This window comes from Lygodium microphyllum, chromosome 2, assembly GCF_053477565.2.
Source record: "Lygodium microphyllum isolate KBCC chromosome 2, Lygodium_microphyllum_v1.1.10, whole genome shotgun sequence".
In the NCBI taxonomy this organism is placed as follows: Eukaryota; Viridiplantae; Streptophyta; class Polypodiopsida; order Schizaeales; family Lygodiaceae; genus Lygodium; species Lygodium microphyllum.
In genome coordinates this window covers 140,751,035-140,769,796 of record NC_141136.1, presented here as the reverse complement: position 1 = coordinate 140,769,796, position 18,762 = coordinate 140,751,035, and the positions used below count along the sequence as shown (strand labels likewise).

Sequence of the window (18,762 nt, the reverse complement as noted above, 5' to 3'; positions counted from 1 at the left end):
TCACAAGCTAAGTGAATGACAAAGCTTGATTACAAATGCAATCCTTCTCCTTGGGCCACTCGCTAAGGAGGAGGGGTCATAGGAGTGTTGAAGAGATAAAAGAGCCTTGATTGTATAAACACTCCATGAAAATATATGTATCCCTACCCATGATGCACCTTTTGGGGCTTCAACCCACAATCTCTAGGTTATGAATCACAAGCTTTACCACTTGACCATCACTTTGGGGATGGTTGGATTCTAAATTACCTTGATTGTGCTACCAAGTGGTTAATTTGCATCAATTGGATCTCATCCAATCCTCTTCAAGACACAAGGCTTTAACAACATGCAACATGCTACTTTTTGTTTTCAATGGGTGCAGACGTATAAACTTATGTTGGTCTCATAGTAGTCTGGATGACTTTGGCATATGAGAGCATGTGCTGAGGTGTCATGCATAGAGGTATGCAAAAAGTTGTTAGATAGAGGGAAAATGTGACCAACGTGTCCATGCTACTCGAGTTAAAATCTAAGCACACCTCGCAATGACATGACTTGAGCTTGTGGACTAGACTATGCAATACGTGGAAGGTTCACTCCCATCGAGCCGATTGCGCCAATCGCTTTTTAGTGAAGTAGACAAGAATCTAAGAACATAATCTATTTTTGTCTCCCCTACGTGAAAGCATAGGATCTCTTTTGTGGAAAGTGCACCTAGTCCATTCAAACTACTGTGCATTGGGCCACCGAGGCATATGATGGACTCTTTTTTGCATTGCCTGGCCATTAAGGGTAGCGTGTGAATGGTCAAAGCCTAGTGGTGTGAAACTAGAGCATTGATATTTTGTTAAGAGGATGATGAAAAACCATAAAACTTGAAGCCCAACTCTTGAGGTCTGAAAGGTGGTGGGCCATGTGGTTGGGAAGTAAGACTCGATAGGTTGCCAGGTGTGCTCCTAAAGCCCCGGCCGCACCAAGTGGTTAATTTGCAACAATTGGATCTCATCCAATCCTCTTCAAGACGCAAGGCTTTAGCAACACGCCACATGCTACCTTTTGCTCTCAATGGGTGCGGACAACGTATAAACTAATGTTGGTCTCATAGTAGTCCGGATGACTTTGGTGTATGGGAGTATGTGCTGAGGTGTCAGGCATAGAGGTATGCAAAAAGTTGTCAGACAGAGGGAAAAGGTGACCAACGTGTCCATGCCACTCGAGTTAAAATCTAAGCCCACCTTGCACTGACATGACTTGAACTTGTGGACTAGACTATGCGGTATGTGGAAGATTCACTCCCATCGAGCCAATTGAGCGAATCGCTTTTTAGTGAAGTAGACAAGAATCTAAGAACGTAATCTATTTTTGTCTCTCTTACTTGAAAGCGTAGGATCTCTTTTGTAGAAAGTGCACCTAGTCTGTTCAAACTAGGTGCATTGGGCCACTGGGCCATGTGATGCTCTTTTTCGCGCTGCCCGGCCATCTAGGGCAGCGTGTGAACGGTCGAAGCTGGTGGTGTGAAACCAGAGCATTGATATTTTGTTGAGAGGATGATGAAAAACCATACAAGCTGAAGCCTGACTCTTGACTCTTGAGGTGTAAAAGGTGGTGGGCCATGTGGTGGGGAAGAAAGACTCAATAGGGTGCCAAGTGCGCTCCTAGAGCCCCGCCCCAGTCATCTCTGGAGCCTGGCACACATGATGAAAAGGCAGACACAGAGAGAGAGAGAGACAGAGAGAGAGAGAGAGAGAGAGAAAGCAGCTGCTTACTGTTACCTAGGCAGCTGGGAATCAAGATCGAAGATTCACCTAAGACACATACATACCTACACAGAAATAAGGGGAACGAAACAGAGAGAGACGATACCGGAAACAGAGCACACCCACCCACTAGCTCTAATAAGCAAAGAGAGCACACTCCACCCCCAGCTCCCCTTACCTCTCACCCATACTCGCACCTGCAACACGAAGTAGGACCTGTTCCGGCCCTTTCGCCTTGGTGGGCAGCTCACCAAACCTTCCTTTGCAGGCGCACGTCTTTTTTCGACCTCTCTCCAAGCCCTTTTGGGCGGGCGCATGCATTGGCACAGAGACAGTGATGGCATTCTTGGCAGCGCCCTCTTTGATTGGTGTTTAAAGGGAGAGAGCACGAGGTCTTTTGAAAGAGGGGTCTTCAGCAGAGTAGCATTTTCTCTTGTGTCAAATCAGGGGACTTCAGCAGCAGCAGCTACACCATTTTCTTCTGCAACATTGTTGATTTTTTTATGTGCAGCAAAGTCAAAAAGTGTACTTGTGTTAGTCTGCCATGGTCCCCAGCTTGCTGCTCTGCTTGGTGCTGGTTTGCTTCTCCTTGACTGCAGGGCTTGTCCGTGGGATCACAGACCAAGGAGATGGTATGTTTTCTTTTCTTGCTCGTTTCTTGTACAAGTATGTCTGAGCAATGCAAGTTTCAATGATGAATAATGCTTTTAGTCGCATTGAACAAGTCGTGTTGAACAAGCAAGGCGAGGGAGTTTCTTGTGACTGCATAGTCACATGCGCTGGTTCGCAGGACGGGAAGGAGCCACTGCTCCTGCAATAGAAGTCCAAAAATGACTGTACTTGTGACTATGTGCGCACCCTTTTCTGCTAAACTTAGTTGCCTGTACATTATTCTGCACAACAAGCGCTGTGAAGTAGCCTTGTGGACAGGTGCTCGGCACTTTGTTAAGTGGCATGAGAACCTATCAATAGCTGAGAGCCCCTCTTCCCTTCAGTTGAGTGGCGTTTTTGTCTTTGTTGTGTAGGGCAAAAAGCAAAAAACGGGTTGCAATCAAAGTAGCGCTCTCAAGTGTAATTAAATTGTAGCATCTCTTTTGGCAAGATTAGAGCCATCAATAATTAACCTGTAAGAATGGCTGGTCTGAGCTTTCACTGCTTCGCACCCACCTTTGCACACCCTCTAATAGCCATATTGCCGCATTCATGCCCTTGGTGCTCGTGTCATGCTGTTGGTTGGCCTGGCTTAGGAACCTCCAACCTGCTAATGCAAGGGTCTGAACTGGCCCTCATAAGTCCTCAAACCCTTGAGTTAGAGATTTACATTTCCTTAGTTTTTTAAATTCCACCCCCGAATGCATAATCCTCCTCTCTGTTTTCCAGCTTCAGCTCTTGAAAACATGTACAGCAGCCTGAATTCGCCAAGTCAGTTGACATCATGGACTGCTACCAATGCTGATCCATGTGGTCAGTCATGGAAAGGAGTACAATGCAGTGGTACTTCAGTAACTCACCTGTAAGTTTCAAGCTTTTCTTTTCCAAATATGAATGGCAAGGTTGCGCAGCACGCTGTACTAATTTCTCTTCTGTTTCTCACATGCAGCAATCTGGAAGGTTTAAGCCTTTCTGGCGAACTTGGTTACATGATGGCTCAGATGACATCCCTTTCAGTCTTGTATGGTCAATGCTTTGCTGAACTCATTACTCCCAAATATCAATGCTTTATTATTTGTCTATCAACGTGCCATTCTTCTGTTTAATTTACTGTATATTCCTCTGGCAACATGGCAGGGATTTGAGCAATAATTACATTTCAGGTTCCATACCATATGGGCTTCCTCCAAATCTTGCTATACTGTGAGTCCCATTTCAACAAAATGAAAGTGTCTCGCTTTTGTAAACATCTAGGTGAAGATGTTTGTAAAAGACGCAATTGCTTTTGATGTGAGGCAGGAATTTGGGTAGCAACAATTTTCAAAATGGCCTTCCGTATTCGATATCTACAATGGCCAATTTGACTTATCTGTAAGCCTTGCAATGGTTCATGCTCCTCTTTCGTCACTTTCTGAGGTCACCTTGTCTCTTTGTTTCTCAACTGAGTACATGCATGCTTGCAGGAATGCCAGCCACAACCATTTGTCTGGAAGTCTTATGGACATGTTTGGAAACCTGGGCAGCCTTTCCATAATGTGAGTTTGCTCACTGAAGAGCTGATAACCTTAGCAGAGATCTTGCACATGCCCTTTTTGTTGCGTAAAAAGTTTCAAATGTGCTGGCGATTGTATGCAACAAGATTCATATTGAAGAGAAGTAATACACGGTTCTGAAGGGATGGACTTAAAAACAGAATTTAAGGTGTTGTAATGGAGTTGTTACCCCTACAACACTTGTGACTTCCCTAGGGACTAGGTGTTTAGAGATCAACTGGATGAAGGGGCTTGATAGGGAGGGGAATAGAAGGAAACTAGAGTCAATCATAAAGTGCAAGCTATCAAGTACTCACTAAATGAAAGACAAATGGGTACACACAAGTTGGTTGTGTGGACATCAGAATCCATCGGATAGTTTAAGTGACAAAAGACAAATGTGCACACACGTAGGTTGTGGGTTTTGTACTGAAGAAGGATAGAACTCATCATGTCTTGCTACATTGCTTGAATTTTGTGTGATTACTATTGCCAAGTTTAGTTCACTTGTGGCCTCACTCTTCCTCTACAGAGTTAGCCTTTGGAGATTGTGTGAAACTATAGGCTAGCCATTACAGAGTCCTTTATTAGTGATCCTGATTGAGCCTTTGCATGCCTCTTGTAAAATAGTGGTCAAGGGACAAGTTTTTCTTCTTGCTATGGATATGTAGGCAAGTGGATGCATTTCCCTTTGTTATTGGTTTGAGGTTGCTGGAGCACCTTGTGTGGGTTTTATTAGTGATCCTGATTGAGCCTTTGCATGCCTCTTGTAAAATAGTGGTCAAGGAACAAGTTTTTCTTCTTGCTATGGGTATGTAGACAAGTGGATGCATTTCCCTTTGTTATTGGTTTGAGGTTCCTGGAGCACCTTGTGTGGGTTGTAGTAGATTGTGATTCTCAGTTTTATCTTGATGCCTCCATCTCCAAAGATCTCAAATTTTGGAGTTGGATCTTCTTTTGGGCCACTTGAGGGGAAGAAGCGCAATGTTGGAGCACCTGGTGAATCAAGAATATTGATAAAGAACATGTAGTTTTGAATCTTTTGTTACATCTAACATTAAGGTTGAAGGAAGCACCGAAGTTGAGACCTGCCAATTACAAATAGTGTGGGTAGCCTCTATTTGTTTGAGAATCTTGTGGTCAGCTGCATTAATGGGGGAAATAAATTGGCTCCTTTGTGTATTTTGTATATTTGGAGGTAGGGGTAGTTAGCAGGCTATGCTGCGGCAATTAATCAAGAAGGGGAGAACATGCCAGTTGGACATGATGAAATGTAGTAATTAGACAGATAACAGGTTGGTTGGTTGGCTAGCCAGGCAACTAGTTGACCTACAAAAGCGCAATCCAACAATCACTGATCAAGCAGAGGCCTTTGCATTGGAGCTTCTCCTAGGTGAGAATTCATGCAGAGAGTTGGACTACGCGAGATTGAGGATTGGGTTTGGAGATGTGAATCAGAGAATATGTGGCTAATTATGGGTCTTTCTAGGATAGGTCGGTCGGTGAATATTCAGGATATACAGTTTTGGAGTTTGCAATATTGTGCAGTCTCCTGATGATTTATTGCTTTCAGGGACAAACTCAAAAGATCACGAGCATTCTGATTGTCATAATGGAGGTGAGGGGGACGAGTTTTTAATGTTTTCGTTGTAGCATTGCACCAAAACCGGTTTCCTGTCGGTCTGAAACCTGTTAAATGTTTCTGAACTTTTCTTATGCATGAAGCAAGTTCCTTGTATGAAATATGGTTTGACGACATTTTTCAGATCTTATTGCACATATAAATTGCACGAAACTTGTTTCTTGCCGTTTTTTTCCATGAAACCATTTCCTACACCTCAAGTTGGTTTCTTGGGTTGCTCACTGGTTAGTACATTGACTACAGGGAATATGACGTTTGTTGGGACATAATTGTAGAGATTGCATCCTTGGTAAGAGGAGACAAATTAGGATGTGGTTGTGGCAGCCTTGGAGTGTCAAGGGGGTGAGTGGGTGCCTTGGAGGTGGGATGCTCTTGTCCACAATGTTCGCCTTGGAAGTGAATGCTCTTTCCCATAGTTGTAGTTATCTATTTGGAGTGGCCAGCAAAATGCAGAGGCAGTAAGCTGTAGCTCCAATTGGTGATTCATAGGCTTCCTTGCATCATCAGGCTGATGACATCACATGGATGGAGCTCGCGAGTTTATAGTATCTTGGACAAGTGCAAGAGTAGGAGTTGCTTGCTCTTTGTTTGGGCTTTGGATCTTGTCATGGTTGATATGATGTTGACAGTTGGTTACAACAATCACTTAGGATGCTAACACTAATACAGAGAAAGCAACAATGAGTTCAGGCACTGGTTATAATTGGCTAGGGTCTTGTGGCAATTGCTAAGAGGCTGGCTCCAAGTTTCTGGATTGGGACAGGTGCGACACAACTGAGGACTGCTTCTGCTCTAGTGGGTGTGAACGTAATATGCTTCGCTCCAGCCAAGGTAGTTGGGGCATGAGTGCACAGGCGCAAGGCAGGAAGTTTCTTTTCTTTGAAGTGTAGCCATATTAAATCAGGTGGCATGGGAGGTGGCTGATAGGGAGTGATGACCTTGCACTAGGATATCATGCCAATGGCACTCAAACAGTCGGAAGGTTGGGCAGTCAATGGATTCTATAAAAGTTCAATTCATCTCTTGCGAAGGAGCACTATGGAACTCAAACCTTTGCCCTTGCAGCTTCTTCTAGGTGAGTGCTTACTTGGAGAGCTCGATTGCATGAGATCGAGGAATGGGTTTGTAGAGTGCCAAAAAAAGTGAGCTGGACTGTGTGAGATTCAGGATCAGGCTTGGAGATGGCAGCAGGAGTGTTCATAGCTGATTGTGGGTCCTGGATAGGGCAGCAGGCATTTACAATGCTTACTTGGCGAGCTGGATTGCATGAGATTGAGAAATTGGCAAGAAAAGTGAGCTGGACTGTGTGAGATTTGGATTGGGTTTGGAGGTGGCCAGGACTGTTCATAGTGGATCATTGGTCCCAGATAGGAAAGCTGGCATATACCAATGATTCGGAGTGTAGGGGTGGACAGCAAGCACAGATTTGATATACTAGCAGCCTTTTCTGTTTGCAAACATCATAATTACTGCTATAATTTATGAATGGGAGGATCATTTCCCTCTTTGAATTGTCTTATCTCTTTTGATTTGTGTGTTCAAAGATTGGTGCCTACATGCCAACTAGCGTATTGTCTCAGTAATCACCATTATGGGGGATTCTATCATCCTCCTTATTTTGCAATGAACTGTATTTCTAAGGAAGCTGTTTGTGGATGCCATCATGAAGATAAACTCTGAACTGGTCCATGGCCTCTAAAGACTCCATTCATGGCACAGATGAAGCAAGCTTGTAGCTCCATTGGTAAACACCAGGGTGGGCCTATGGGAATGGTATTTCTTGCTTCTGAAGCAACATGAATGACCAGGGAAACTCCCTATGAACTCTTGTTGCTCTTGGCATGGAATCACCTCATGCGAGATAGACTTATGCTCTTAAAAATTTGCAACCTTTGAAACTGGCTTCCAAGAAACAAAGTGGATTTTCATGGTACTAACTTTCAGGGGATTAGGTGGAGTAGTTTGGGTGCTACGCAGAGATGGTGAAATGCCATGAGTGGATTTTGGGAAGATGTGAGACAAGAAAAACAAGACTTTCAGCTTTCTGACACTTCGATCTCGGCTCAAAAAGCCACTTACTTCACCGTTAATATTCATGTTCATGTGCTTCATTACCTGAACTAGTTCCTCCATATCGAAGAAGAGAGAGGATATCTAAAGCGATGTTGCTTGGAAGGCTCCAGGTAAAATGTAGGTCTCTCTCACGGCTCCTACTCCTTCCGATCCTCATATCTAAAGCAATGTTTATTGGAAAGCTCTAGTAAAAACGTAGGTTCTACTGCTCTTGCTCCTTCTGCTCCTCGAGTTATCTGTTGCCTCTGCATCTGCTTCTTCTCATTAGACTAACGTTCAAATTAGTGATGAATGGTCAGCAGTACACCAGACACTTGGACATATCAATTTTCATTTTGGTTGTTTGCGATGTAATTGAGAACCCCAGGGCTGCGCTTGTGATGCTTTCTGTCTTAATGCTTTGGTACTGTAACTGTGTGACTGGGATTTGTTGCGAGCTCAACCTGCTGTTAAGAGGCATTGCAAACTCTAGGGAGAATAAAGTTGTACACAACTCACCTCGCCAAATCACTATTTTTGAAGTATGTTTGAAACCTGTCTTCACTGCTGCAATTCACAATATTTGAATATCTGTGATCCTTCTCATTCAATAGGCAGTTTTGTTTATGGTTAATACTGTCCTTGGCATTTAATGGTGGCGGAACATAATAACAGTTCTACTTTACTTGTTACAGGGATCTATCTTTCAATACTATTACAGGTTCATTGCCTCAGTCAATGTCCGACTTATCCAACCTTACAGCATTGTAAGCCGTCCTGAGCTCGTCTTCATTTCTTGGGTTTTCTAAAAGGGTCTATAATATAGGACCTAGGTGGAGAACATCTCTTTCAAATCTCATTGGAAATTAACTCTGAAGTGCACAACAGGTATTTGCAAAACAACCAGTTTACAGGAAGTCTCAATGTCTTGGCCAATCTTCCCCTAATAAATGACTTGTGAGTTGGGCCTTTGTGAAACGTTGCAATGTCATCTCCCTGCCCATGTATTTGATGTATTATTGGTCCAATGGCCAAGGTTTGTAGGTGACTTTGAAGGCTATTTTCATTCAGGAATGTGGAGAACAATCAGTTTAATGGATGGATTCCGGCTTCCTTCAGTAGTATTCCTCATTTTGAGTAAGGGAGTGGCTATGCAGTTAATCCTTTGGAAAATGTTATTTTAATAGGATGGCTCCTAAAGAAATTGGTTTGGTGCTGTACACTTCAGGTCTAATGGAAATGCTTTTAGTTCATCACCAGCTCCTCCACCGCCTCCTTTTACTCCGCCTCCACCATATGCAAAAACACCTAAGAGCTCAGGACAGGAATCTAACCCTGGAACTTCATCCAAAAGTTCTTCAAGCAGTGGTTCTGTACTCAATGGTGGGGCCATTGCTGGGATAGTGATTGCCTGCATTTTAGGTGTCATTGTGGCTGCTCTTATAATTCTATATTTCCTCTGGAAACCTGGCGAAGATGCTCCCGATGAGGAAAAGCAACAAGCTGGAGTAGCAGCATCACTGGGCCCAGTTACACAACCCTCAACTAGAGGTGCTTATTTTAGTGGAAATTAAGAGAGCTGTTTTATATCTGTGGGGGACAGAGTCTTAACCACGTGTATGAAAACATACACCTTCATTCTCCATAGTTAGTCTGATGTGCATTTCAATGGTTGCCACTATGCAGTTGTAAAAGAGAAATTTGAACAAAAGGCAACGTCTTCACCAACAGAGGCAGTTCTAAAGCCTCCACCTTTGGCTCAAGCTGTAGAGAAGCCTACTGGGAGGAGAGCTCCTAACAAGAGAGTGAAGAGTCCAATTGCTGCCTCTGCTTATTCGGTTGCTGATTTGCAAATGGCTACTAACAGCTTCAGTCAGGAAAACTTGGTTGGTGAAGGTGCTGTAGGTCGTGTCTATAGGGCTGAGCTGCCAGGTGGCAAGGTACCTTTTTTGAGGAAAGGGTTTTGATAGAACAGATATTTAGATAAGATCTAAAGGTCCATTATATGTTTTTGTGGGCAGCTTTTGGCTGTGAAAAAGATGGATGCAACTGCTGCCTCATCAGCTCAGAGGGATGAGGACTTTATGGAGATTGTGTCTAACATATCACGGCTCCGCCATGGAAACATTACCGAGTTGGTTGGGTACTGTACTGAACATGGTCAACGCCTCCTTATATATGAATACTTCAGCAAAGCTACTTTGAGTGACTTACTTCATGCTGCTGATGAGACTGCAAAGAGTGAGCTGACGTGGAATGTCCGTGTGAAGATTGCATTGGGCACTGCTCGAGCTCTTGAGTGAGTGCAGGATGTTCTTGTTATGCTCCATATTAATATGGTGATTTGGATGATTTACATCATTTGATTGGTTAAGCAATTGTACTTGTCTTGGATGATTTACATCATTTGCTTAGATAATTAATTGCAATCGTCTCAGGTATCTTCACGAAGTTTGTCAGCCTTCTGTAGTGCACAAAAACTTAAAATCTGCCAACATATTACTGGATGAGGAGCTTAATCCTCATCTTTCCGATTGTGGAATTGCTGCTTTTTCACCAAATCCTGAGCGACAGGTACTTAGTATGTTATTTAATTGTGAAATTCAAGCTTGATTGTGTGAATCAATGCCAGAGTGCCAGAGGGTTTCACTTGGCTTTCTTCTTTGTTCCAGGTTTCTACACAAATGATGGGTTCATTTGGGTACAGTGCCCCAGAGTATGCAATGTCTGGTATTTACACCTGGAAGAGTGATGTTTATAGCTTTGGTGTGGTGATGCTGGAGCTCTTGACTGGACGGAAGCCTCTGGACAGGTAACAACAGATCAATGCACATGCATTTTTTGGGTGCTGCTGTATGAGGGGGGATTAGGGTGGGAGTCTTTAGTAACATGGAGCATATGGAAAATGCGCTTAAGCCTTATCTGCTGGCTTATGATGAAATCATAAAGAACTGTTTCAAGCTTTATGATGAAGTATAGCGAAGGCTCCTAAGCTTCAAGTTCGGTGAGCTTAGAGAAAAGGAACCTAGGTCTACGGGACTTCTTATTTCCACATGTATTGATCCATGCACGGATTGGCATGTAGTTTATCTGTGCGCTTTTGTCACCATATGCAGTGCAAGGCCTAGGTCTGAGCAGTCTTTGGTGAGGTGGGCAACTCCTCAGCTTCACGATATTGATGCTTTAGCAAAAATGGTGGATCCTTCTCTGAAGGGCATGTACCCTGCAAAGTCACTTTCTCGGTTCGCAGATATCATTGCTTTGTGTGTTCAGGTTTGTTCTCTTTCCTTAAGTATATAATTCTGTAGAAGCAAATGCCTGTTAACAACCTTTGTGGGGCAATGACAACTAAACTGTGGTAACTGTGCTAATGTTTGATGCTTTTATCCTCCTAGCCCGAGCCCGAATTTCGACCACCCATGTCGGAAGTGGTTCAGTCCCTCGTGCGGTTGATGCAGCGTGCTACTCTTAACAAGAGGAGATCTGGTGAGGAACACAGGAGCTCTGATACCTACGACCCTACTGATACCTCTCTGTGAATTACACACTGGAAAATGTTGTATGGAGATTCCCACAAAAGCATAGATCTTGTGTGGTAGGTCGTTGCTTTCAGTCTGTGAGAATCATATAAGGTTTGTTCCTGTCACTGTGTCTATACCGGAGAACAAACCAAATTTTGCCTTAAGCATGGTGTCCACTGCAGAATGAGCTGTGGATATCTGTACCAGAACCGTAGCAAGCTTTGAGATCTATGGGGAAACCTACTGTACTCTTTCATTGGGTCACTGTTGAAAGCAGGATTCACTGCAAGTTGTAAACAGTTGATGTTAGGCTACCTGTCACCTGATTCATTCTGTGACATCGATTAGCGATATTATACGCGATTGTATTCTACACCCGCAACTAGTTCTCTCACTCAACTTCAGACATTCAGTGTACAGAGTCAACTGGGAGTTTAGGGTTAGGGTGCCATAGATACTGGTTTTGCATCACTAAAGCGGCTAGGATATTATATATATATATATATATATATATATATATATATATATATATATATATATATATATATATATGCATATATATAATCGAAATGGATGTAATATACAACTGGCTTATAGCCTCATCCTTAAGAACTCAAGCTTCCTACTGGCTACTTTGAAGATATGGGCCTCAGTCCTAAGAGCTTTGAAAACTGCTAGGCTATCCCTCATAGCTTGGAAGACTTCCTATGTTGGAATCTTGTTTTCTTCTTTCATCACTTGTGGCTAACAAACATGTAACAAATTATAGCTCCTTATAGCTTGGAACACATTTCCAAACTAGCAACAACTTGAAAACATGCAACAAATTGAATGAAGCCCCAATGCATTGGGCAAAATTTGAGCACCAATTGGCCACCTCATAGCCAATTGGCACAACTTGGGTATTTTGATGTTCTCCAAACTTTTAGTTGGCTCCATGATGATAAGCCCATCCATGTTTTCCTATAGTTTTGAATGTTCCTTGGCCCGCTCTTTGAGCTGGCCTTTTTTGAGGTATAGTCTTGTCCATTAATTTTGTTGTGAATGTATTAATATATAAATAGTTACATCAACCATTATGGCAACACTCCACAACCAAGCTATACCTTTTGGAGGGCTTTGAACATGGCCATTACCTCTTTCCCTAACCCTTTACAAGCCAATGAAACTTCATCTTTGCTTTTTCCTATTGTAAGAGGTGAATGGCTAGAAACCCTACCAAAAACCATTGCATTTTCACGAGTCCTAAGAGTTTTAATAATGACAGGTCTAACCACATTGCATATTCTTAGGGAACCTTCCTTGAGGTCCCTCTTTACTCCAAAGAGAATGCTCTTGGCATTGAACCGAGCATGGAAGCCAACTTCACCTTATAGTTGCAATGCACTTGCCTTGACCAAGACTTGCATTGTGCATTTGTACTAACCCACATCTTCTTGGATACTAACCTTGCAATGATTTGTACTCATAAGTACCATTTGCATCTAGACTTTATGCCAAATCTTATATGGAAGGGTCCATAAGGTGAGTCAAGTGGTGTAAGAGACGAATGAGTATTAAATTAATGTTCTTTGGGTGTTTTGTACAATAGGTGCGAGACTTGTTAATCATTGCAAGAATAGGAGAGGCTAGTGTAAGTAAGTGAGGGGAGGTTATGCCATGATGAATCAAATATAAGAGGTGGATTCTAAAGAGAGGTTATAAAATATATGTAAAAAAATTAGGCTTGAATTTTCATTATTAATTGTGCAAGATAATCTTTAAAGGAGCAGTCATGGTGAAAAACGTTTTTTTAAAAGGGGGCAGTGGGGGTGAGGGACATTTATATTAGATTTGGCTAGAAAAAAATTGACAATTTGAGTAAATGAGCCTAATATGGAAATCCTTATTTTCTAGATATTGCGTTTAATTAAATAATTCCACTTTTTGGGTATGTAGGGGGTATCTCATTTATAAGTTGATATTGTGGCACTTTTTAGCAAGTCATCCATTGATATAAGTAAAACTACTAGTGTATGTGTTTTTTTGGGTTGTATTATTAGCTCCAAGGGGCGTTCTTTGTGGACCATGTCATACAATTCAACCCTCTAGCCTAAAGAGGGCAAGCTTGATTACCATAGTGGTTAAGTGAAATTGAAGATGTTAAATGCTTGTAATATTACACGTCATAGACAATCTCTAGATAATATACTTGGTGAGGGCAAGCCATCAGTTATGATATTGTCCAATCCATTCCCATTAGGGCATTTTATCAATTAAGCCATCCAAATGCATTCATAAGTACAAAAGAACTGTGTTTTCACAAGGCTAGGTGTATCATGTAGATAGAGGTGATTGAAATATCTCTTCATAATTGCATTTACAAATCGAAGTTCTAATTTAATAAGTTGTTAATCTATTTTAGAAGCCATTTGGCCACTTGCATGTTACTTGAGCATGTACCTAATGGGCTTCCACAATCATAGTCTACGCAAATCTATACTCAATATACTCAAATGAAAATAAATGGTTTACCAAAATCCATGCAACAATTAAGTGTTGGAATTAATGCAAAACTTTTTAACATGATTTTCATGAGGTCCAATCAATCTTTACAAGTTTGGTGTTTATGGAGCATCCAAGAATCTTAAACACTTGCATGAGTTCATCCAAAGACATATGCATAGAAAACTAGTGTTAATGCATTAAAATTATGGTTGGTCTAGCAATTGAAAGCATGGTATAGTAAATTATAACCTTAGTCAAGAGTATTGTGGCTTGGTCAACGTGATTGCATCAACTCGGCAAGGGAAGAGGAAGATAGTTATCACCATGTCTTTGGGTGAATAACATATGCTCAATAATCAAATTTGCACAATGATGTTCACCACATGTTTTGATGAAGATTGTATGTTAACGCTCATTCAGATATACCAAAATAACTTCTTTTCACTAGATTATGTTTAGAAGATAGTAGAATTAGCCACGAGACCATTTACAACCTAAGAAATCCATGAAGGTGCTAACAATGTTGTAAAGAATATGTAGTAGCAAAATTTAATCGATCCTTGTTTGTTAAAACACCATAGTGGTCTAAAATTCAACAACTTTAAATGTTAGTAGCATCTTGATTCCATGGAATGGAGTAACCTCACTAATTTTATCCACAATATTATCGAGTTTATCTTGAAGACTACTAAACATTCAATGAAGAAAGATTGATAGGAACGTTTTGAGATGTAAAATTTTGGCCCTTAGTCTACTTTTTATATACCAAAAAAATATATGAAATAAATTAATCAATAATAACATTGATTAATAATTAATAATTAATGTTATATTGCACAATTAGATTTTCAATATTCATAGGGACAACACAAGGGTTTTGTATGGGAATAGGGTAATTATTTGAGCCTATGAGTTTAAGTGAAGCAAAAAAAGAAGAAGAAGAGAGCATTGGGGAGAAAAAAAATAAATTCACAATTTCATGGAACAAAAGACACATGTTGAATCATAAAAGATCCACTAACACAAAATAAGCGGAAGAAAGGTAGCTAAAATCGAGTGTAACTTAAAAGGCAAGGCAAAAGTATGCTAAAATGAACAACATGAATCTGTGGATGGTAATAGAGATCATCAACACATTTAATGGCCCAATAATGTGACGATGTAAAACGGTAAACAATTAGCTTGATAAGAGTTGATGCATAACACATCAATCCCATGACCAATATGAATCTAGTAGAAAAATCCCAAGTTTGAAACTAAGAACACATTTTGATTATTTTAAATCTCAATATTTTATTTTGATTGAAGTAAAAAATTTAACCAATACCGAAAATTGAAGCAAAAGTGTAGGGAGTCAAGTCACTCCTAGATCAAACCATTGTTATTTTAGACTAGAAGTGCAACACATGATGGAATCCTTTTCAGCATAATATATCATAGCCCTTGTCTTTGTTATGACACTTGTACCTTTATCATAAAATGCAACTATCTTGCTTTGTCTTTGAGGATAGGCTATTGTTCCTTTGCTCAAAGCAGTTATTGTTTTGATATTCGGGAAGCTAATGTGCATATATTATGTATCAAAGGTAATATCACACTTAGCTCCTTGATTGAAAGTTCTTCCTAGTAGTATTTCTTTGCTCACATCTTCTCAATATGGAAGCACATAGGACATAAGAGGGATTCTTTTAGTATATACTTGTTGCTAGGTTGTGGTTTTCACTACTTAGAGTACATATTTCATCAAAAAACATAATGGTCCTCTATTTGTCATCAATGTTTATATGAATCATTTGTTGCTCAATGGGCTAGATGAGGCTAAAATTTCAACCTTAAACAAATCAAATTTGTGATTTGGGTTTTAAACGTTGACTCAAAATTGTTGTTCTACTACTATTTGAGGAATTGATTTATGAAACAAAAGGATGCCATTATTTTGCATCAAATGAAGTAGATCTACAATTTTCTCAAAAGATTTGATTTTGATAAATACTTGTGGCTACTGCTACAAAACTTGGCACTTAGGGACTATTTGACTAATCAATATTCGAGATGTTGATGGATGCCTTCTTTATCTTTGTCATAACATGTTCAATGTGTAATTTGTACTATCACATGTGAATAGATTCATATTAACTAGCTTCAAGCATTGGCAAGCTCTAAGAAGTAGATCTTTTGTTACTTGGAGGACTATGCTTTGTTCTATCCACATGATGCTAATCCATAGCTACATGCTCTTCATGATTTTAAATGGCCAAGTTTTTATGAAAATACAATGTCTACTAGCAGGTCTTGCTTTTACCTTGGTGCTTCATGTCTATCTTGGTTGAGCAAAAAGTAGCCTATTCTGTTCACTTTCACTTGTGAGGCGAGAGTCTTTACAACTATAGTTAAGTGTGTGTATCTTAGACAACATGTTGTCGACTTGTGTGTTAATTTATATTCTCTTATTACCAATTGCCATAATAGTCACAGTGCTCTCATAATGCTTTGAAAATTGCAAAGACTTAGGTCTTCCACGCTTGCAAAAAGCACTTTGATGTAATTGTTATTTTGTGGAAGATCGACTCTTAGTAAGTGAGATTGACTTTTTAAACAACCTTGCAAATCTATTCATGAAGGCCCATTGCTATGAGAAGTTTGAAGTTTTCTCCAAATCTTTGAACATTTTGTCCTTTGCAAAGTGATAAGAAAAGTTAATTGTTAACACATTTGCACATCTATACATTGTTAAACATAAGCATAAGCAATAGAATTTAGTTCATACATTTAAAACATGGGGTAAGCCCAAAAACACTAACCAAGTGAAGCTAATTGCACAAACACATTCATCTCATAAAATTAGTCACTCTATGATTTTATGGCACCTTGATTTAGTATTGGGAGTGCATTAGACTAAATTGCAAGGAACAAATGAGAATGTACTTTTCATGCAATTAAATATTGAGTGGAATAAAATTTAAAAAAGTGAAACAACTAAAAACATTAATTAATTAGTCACTATGATTTTATGGCACCTTTAGGAGTGCATTAGACTAAATTGCAAGGAATAGATGAGAATGTGCTTTTCATGCAATTAAATACTGAGTGGAATAATAGTAAAAAAAGTGAAACAACTAAAAACATTAATTTTCTTTTGGTCAAATGCATGAAAACAAAGCAAAAATCAACTTAGCTTCTCCTTTTTTGTAATGGAATCCATAAAGAAGAAAGAAAGCATGTTATGCACTTCTCCTCTTCCTCTAATATAAACTTCTCTCTTTGGGAAAAATCCCATCATCCCACACTTCAGATCAAGCAAAATCCCTATACAGACATGTGATCTTGAGTTGAAGAGGAGCTCAAGAGTGCCCTTTAATCAAAGCCTCATTATAATACCTTGAGTTAACATCCTTTGGTGGCAAAAACAATTTGCACTAGCTTTTGGCCAGTCTCTTCTCCTCCCTTGAAAACACATTGTGTCATTTCTATTCTAAGGTTTGTTTATACCCATACTCTCCTACTTATTTACTAGAAGCTTTGTTTCTACGGGAGAGCTACTGGAGGCCATCAAGACAACCAAAGGATATTGAATCCAACAATAGAGCATGCCATTGGATCCTTAGTTTGCCTTATGCAATAACAAATTGATATTTGGAGGTCATCTCCTTGTGTCTGTATAAAGGTGTCTGGAAGACTAGTTACTATGGCCCCAAAGTAATGTAGAGGGATTTTGTATGCACCCATCAATAGCAAACCTTTAGTTGAAGTTCAGGTGAAACCTGAAGCTAACTTGAAGATATCATGGAAGCCCCACAACTCAAGTTGTGGTAGTCATGCATCAACCCGAGGTTGCGATAATTCCATGTTATAAATTGGTCAAATGATGACAACCAGTTTGGGGTACATCAACAATCAATAATTCCTGTTTAAATTATACTTCTAAATCCATGATTATCTCACTTGAAATCATGAAAATGGATACACAAACATTAAGAATGTTACAAATCAAAACACGAGAGTGTTCGAAAAGCACACTAAAAACAATGAATTATCAATAAAGATTGTGCGGATGAAATTAATTTAAATAAAACTTAAGAGATCCTAAAACCAATTTTAGAAGTCATTCTATTTTCTACGAATGAAAAATGGTTGAAGCAAGGGTAGATTCATGCACAACATGGCTTGTTAATAATTAATTAAGCTTTCTACTTATGGTATGTCTACTTTTGTATTTGTTTATACTTGATGCTATCTTAACACACATTTGTGCTTATTGTGAAAGTCAGACATAAAAGAGGACTAGCCAAGTCCATTGGGATCCCCACACCAAAATGTGTCTTGAGTATCTTGTGAGATGGTAGAAAAACTTAACTTGTGGGATGAGGGTCCTACACTTTTGTAGAGTGGTAGGTGTTTTGTTTGTTTTGGCTACTCCAGTCCTTGTTAGGATAAAGGATGGAGTGGAAGTTCTTGTGTGATATAGGAATGCAATCACATGCAATTGAAGCTTAGTGGGGCTCAGGGCTCATAAATGTCCTATGATCGTAAAAGTGTAATCACATGGAGTTGAAGCTTGTAGACTTGGAAGGTCCATCCTTAGCGGGATAGTTTTGGCTACTTTTGTGAGAGCGATGGTTTTGTAATGAAACTATTTTGGTTGATATGTAACTATTTTTCAAAGTGTTTGTTCATGTGCTTAAAACCTATGTTAGTAAACCTTGTATAAGAAAGATGCTTTTATAGATGTTCACATAGTGTGGTACTACACCTTCCTAATTACATAAGTAAAACAAACACATCAAGGAAAGTGAGATACCTTAGCCAAGAACTGAGTGTTCATGGCTAGGTGGAACTGATAAGTTGAGTAATCTTCCTAACACTAGGTAGAGGCCAATGTGACTCCTCAATTTTGGTTGGATAGAATTGGCTTAACATTAGTTCAGAGGAAGAGAGTGCAGTTGAGTACTGGTCCTAATGGCCATGGAATTTTAAAAGAAAGGTCCACCGTTTGTGAACCAAGTGTGTGATTAGTTCACTCTCATATTTCATTGGTTGCAAAGTGACCCTTCTTAAATGGGTGTTAGAGTTCTATTCATGTTGATCGTTCTACATTTCCCATGTGAAGTAGAATGGGAACTCCCAATGTCTAGATAAGT

General features: G+C 40.0%; 1 protein-coding gene across 3 annotated transcripts; it reads left to right on the top strand.

Annotated features, from left to right (window-relative positions):
- The first annotated feature begins 1,670 nt into the window (after positions 1-1,670).
- LOC148040401 (protein STRUBBELIG-RECEPTOR FAMILY 8-like) lies at positions 1,671-12,134 on the top strand. Of its 3 annotated transcripts, none has more exons than XM_087699289.1 (16): positions 1,671-2,371; positions 3,120-3,252; positions 3,340-3,411; positions 3,528-3,593; positions 3,690-3,761; positions 3,854-3,925; positions 8,312-8,383; positions 8,505-8,573; positions 8,688-8,753; positions 8,845-9,167; positions 9,303-9,556; positions 9,638-9,915; positions 10,055-10,190; positions 10,289-10,428; positions 10,733-10,889; positions 11,012-12,134. In XM_087699289.1, exons 1-16 carry the CDS (start codon positions 2,284-2,286, stop codon positions 11,153-11,155), a joined length of 2,142 nt encoding a protein of 713 aa, XP_087555415.1. In that variant the 5' UTR covers positions 1,671-2,283; the 3' UTR covers positions 11,156-12,134. The 3 variants fall into 3 exon arrangements, with proteins under 3 accessions (XP_087555415.1, XP_087555423.1, XP_087555432.1); XM_087699297.1 differs by lacking the exon at positions 1,671-2,371 and adding an exon at positions 2,443-2,589; XM_087699306.1 differs by lacking the exon at positions 1,671-2,371 and adding an exon at positions 2,464-2,589 and having other exon boundaries at positions 3,126-3,252.
- Positions 12,135-18,762: the final 6,628 nt, after the last annotated feature.

Bases quoted from the DNA above. Each gene is read 5' to 3' on its own strand.
- LOC148040401 (XM_087699289.1), top strand. From the start codon at position 2,284: ATGGTCCCCAGCTTGCTGCTCTGCTTGGTGCTGGTTTGCTTCTCCTTG. The intron at 3,253-3,339 runs GTAAGTTTCAAG...TCTCACATGCAG, and splicing joins GGTACTTCAGTAACTCACCT to CAATCTGGAAGGTTTAAGCC. The intron at 3,412-3,527 runs GTATGGTCAATG...GCAACATGGCAG, and splicing joins ATGACATCCCTTTCAGTCTT to GGATTTGAGCAATAATTACA.